General features: G+C 40.3%; 1 protein-coding gene across 2 annotated transcripts in view; it reads right to left on the bottom strand.

The window, feature by feature from the left end:
- The window catches only part of LOC106806983 (cilia- and flagella-associated protein 61-like), a 20,645-nt gene that overhangs the window by 13,441 nt on the left and 4,037 nt on the right, over positions 1-3,167 (bottom strand). For both annotated transcript variants that reach the window (XM_014809178.1, XM_014809179.1), the window contains exons 2-4: positions 1,782-1,977; positions 1,280-1,400; positions 349-481 (exon numbers count right to left, since the gene is read on the bottom strand). In XM_014809178.1, coding sequence (XP_014664664.1) covers positions 349-481; positions 1,280-1,400; positions 1,782-1,977 — 450 coding nt within the window. The remainder of the gene's footprint in view (positions 1-348; positions 482-1,279; positions 1,401-1,781; positions 1,978-3,167) is intronic.

The raw sequence follows: 3,167 nt of genomic DNA, 5'->3' as shown, positions 1-3,167 counted from the left end.
CTAAAAACAGAGAACATACACTGCGAGATCGCAGCTGGTTAATAGAGATTTCCGGATAACGGATGGCCGGATAAAGGAGGTCAGACTGTAATACTAAAAATAGTGCCGTTAAATTTCACTAGTCATTTGCCACAACTGCAGCAATATTGAAAAAAATAGTTGCCCACTCCTGTTCCACAGTGATCCTATTATCAATATACTACAGTCATGTCTCCTTCTGCTACTTATTCACAGCACTTACTAATATGGTGACCACACAGGGGATGAGGTGCAACACTGCACAGCACCGATATGCACCAAACAGAAACCTTGGTAATAAAGCGAGTCACACGTGTAGCATATAACTACCTCAGCAACAAGGGACTTGTGATCGTTGTCCTTCGAATCGATCATCTCAGCTAGAAAGTACGAGCCATACGTCTTCTCGAGTATGTCACTCTGCTGCCGGAATAAGGGCACCAAGTCATCATTGTCCTCTACTCTGCAATTAAAATCTAGGATTAATTACAACTCATTTTGGATTTCGTTTTATATCATATGCTACCTACAAGACAAGTGTAACATGTAAGTTGCCTATATTCATTTTGGTTTCCTGTATCATTTTTCCCTACTCGACTGATCAGTTCCAAAGAGCAGAACCTAGTGTGATGCGCTTTCTCCATATAAATTCCTTTCTTATGAACAGTTGAATGACCCTAATGAATTATTGTTTATTTTAGTTGTACTAACTGAACTTATCCAGGCTGACTTGGGCAGGGGTAGAAATTAACTTTTGAACAAGGGAGTCCGAAGCAAAATGAAGGAGTCCGTAGTCTTTAGTTCAAAACTAAAGATATTAACAATAAGGCATGTGCTTATTTTAAAGAATCCTTGACATTTGTTGAAAAATACGGTAATTCCACGAGGTCGTGCTCTGGAACGAACTAGTTAGTATAGCAGCATTTTCAGGGAGTCACACAGACTCCTGCATATGTCAACTCAGGGAGTCCGACAGTAAATCAGGGAGTATTTGACTCCGGACTCACGTTAATTTCGCACCCTGCTTGGGTGATGCAAATATCTAGTGGATGGAGAATCCAGTTTAGCAATGCTGTAACCAGTTTATGTTGTTTCACATTTTACGGTTACGGTTTGCTATATATTATTAGAATTGCCTAGACAACATAAAATGCAGCTATGATTACTTGTCTACAGTCACAAAACACACACAACTCTTAGAAATCCACACGATTCTAAATCATTCTTAGGATGAAAAAACGTATAAATGAAATGTAGTGACCTTGCAGGACGAACGTAGAGAACAGGATTGTGCTTGTGTCTACAACAGCAGTACAATGCCACAGATGTTTCAGCTGCTTCATGTTTCTGTACCATCTCAAACAAGCTGGACAGAGGTAGACCTGGAAGAGAAATTTCACATACTTTATTATAATCGAACATGCTGTCAAACGGTTGTTAAAAAGATGAATCGATGTGTTTATCACATGAAGTGCCTTCTTACGCAGATAAGGTCTATGTCTCCCTGACCTCTGTTTGACCTGGCTCGTTTAGCTATTTCTGACCCTGAACGTACCCTGGTAACTATCTGATATGGTTAGGGTTAGGGTTAGGGTTAGGGTTAGTCAGAAATAGCTAAACAAGCCAGGTCAAACAGAGGTCAGGGAGACATAGACCCTACGGGCCCTTCTTACAGATTCGAATAGCATAAAGTTGACATGCTAGTACTGCTCACGATATTTCCTTTTGCTTACACAAGATTTCATGAAATCTAAATGGCTCACCAAGCACGTTGGAAGTTCGTGCTGTTATGTAGATGAACTGTAGTTCGGGTACAGCCCCAAATACAGTTTCAATAGTCTCCATGGCACATTCCCTTGAGATTTCATCTCTTGCCACAAAGAAGTGCAAGAAAAGGCTGTTGAGTGGACTGGTACTCTTGCAGTCATATTCACATTTTAACCACGTTTCCCATTCTACCTATTCCAAATACAATATATACTATATAATAATGTTGGTCTCCTATTTAATTACATTGCATTTACTTTTTTCTTCGGATTGTACGCCTACTCGCACTATAACGAGTCTTAGGGAGTCGCTTACGCCTACTCCACTATAACGAGTTTAGGGAGTCGTTTACGCCTACTCCCTAACCCTAACCCTAACCATATCAAATAGTTACCAGAGTATCGGTACGTGCCGGTATATTCCGGCAGTACTCTGGGGGACATAGACCCTATGAGCACTACTAGAGCAGTGTTCTCATTAGGAACCGGCCACCGGCCGAATTGACCGTCTACTCTGCTGTTTCGGCCGGTTACAATTGGCTCAAGTATAATTTTAAAAAAAGAAGAAAGGGTTTAGTTTGCTCTAATTATTCTCCAAGTGAGTGTTTTATGAGTTACTAATAATAAATCACGTTGAGTATATTTGTGTGCATGTTATGTGCACAAGAGCAGTTTTTTGTTTTTGAGTACGCTATTTACGGTACATTAATTGTCTAACTCTTATAATTACGAATCGTCATAATTTGAAACTTTTGATCAACTCTGAATGTACCAGGAGAAACCAAATTGGAAAAAAGGACCATACTGTAATCCAAATGCGTCTGTTTAACTGGCACTGCAGCTCAGAATACACCAGATTGCAGGCTCAGAGCATCTAAGTTTAAAAAACAATTTTGGGGGGTGCCGCAACTCCCCACGGCCTGTTGCAAAAGCATTTCGGCCTGTTACTATAAAAGATAATGAAAACCGTTGCTAGAGTAGAGGCTAGAGCTAGGGCGGCGGCCGCGGGCGGCCAGTTTTTGAGTTCATGAAAACACCAATTCACTGAACGCTTTGCTTTGCATAATCAGCCTATCGCCAACCGTTCGCTTCTAAGACGGATTCTATATCCAAGAGTATGTTACGTAGATTATAATGCTAAACCATAAATACTTAGTTACATACTTGCTTCCTTATTTTTACAACATTATTTGACGACACAACACCGCAAGCGTCCGTGGCAACAATATGCGCGCCACCTGGTGTAGGTATATATTGCCAAAGATCGTATAACTACAATATATACCTTCTGTATAATATATCAATACAGTGAATATACGCAATGTATATATAGTTCCCGTGGCCAGATTAACATATGGGGTGGAGTAATATAGTATATATACG

The sequence above is a fragment of the Priapulus caudatus genome, unplaced genomic scaffold (assembly GCF_000485595.1).
Source record: "Priapulus caudatus unplaced genomic scaffold, Priapulus_caudatus-5.0.1 Scaffold188, whole genome shotgun sequence".
NCBI classification, from domain to species: domain Eukaryota; kingdom Metazoa; phylum Priapulida; class Priapulimorpha; order Priapulimorphida; family Priapulidae; genus Priapulus; species Priapulus caudatus.
Note: the sequence above shows the minus strand (reverse complement) of the source record. Positions and strands in the feature narration are given on the sequence as shown.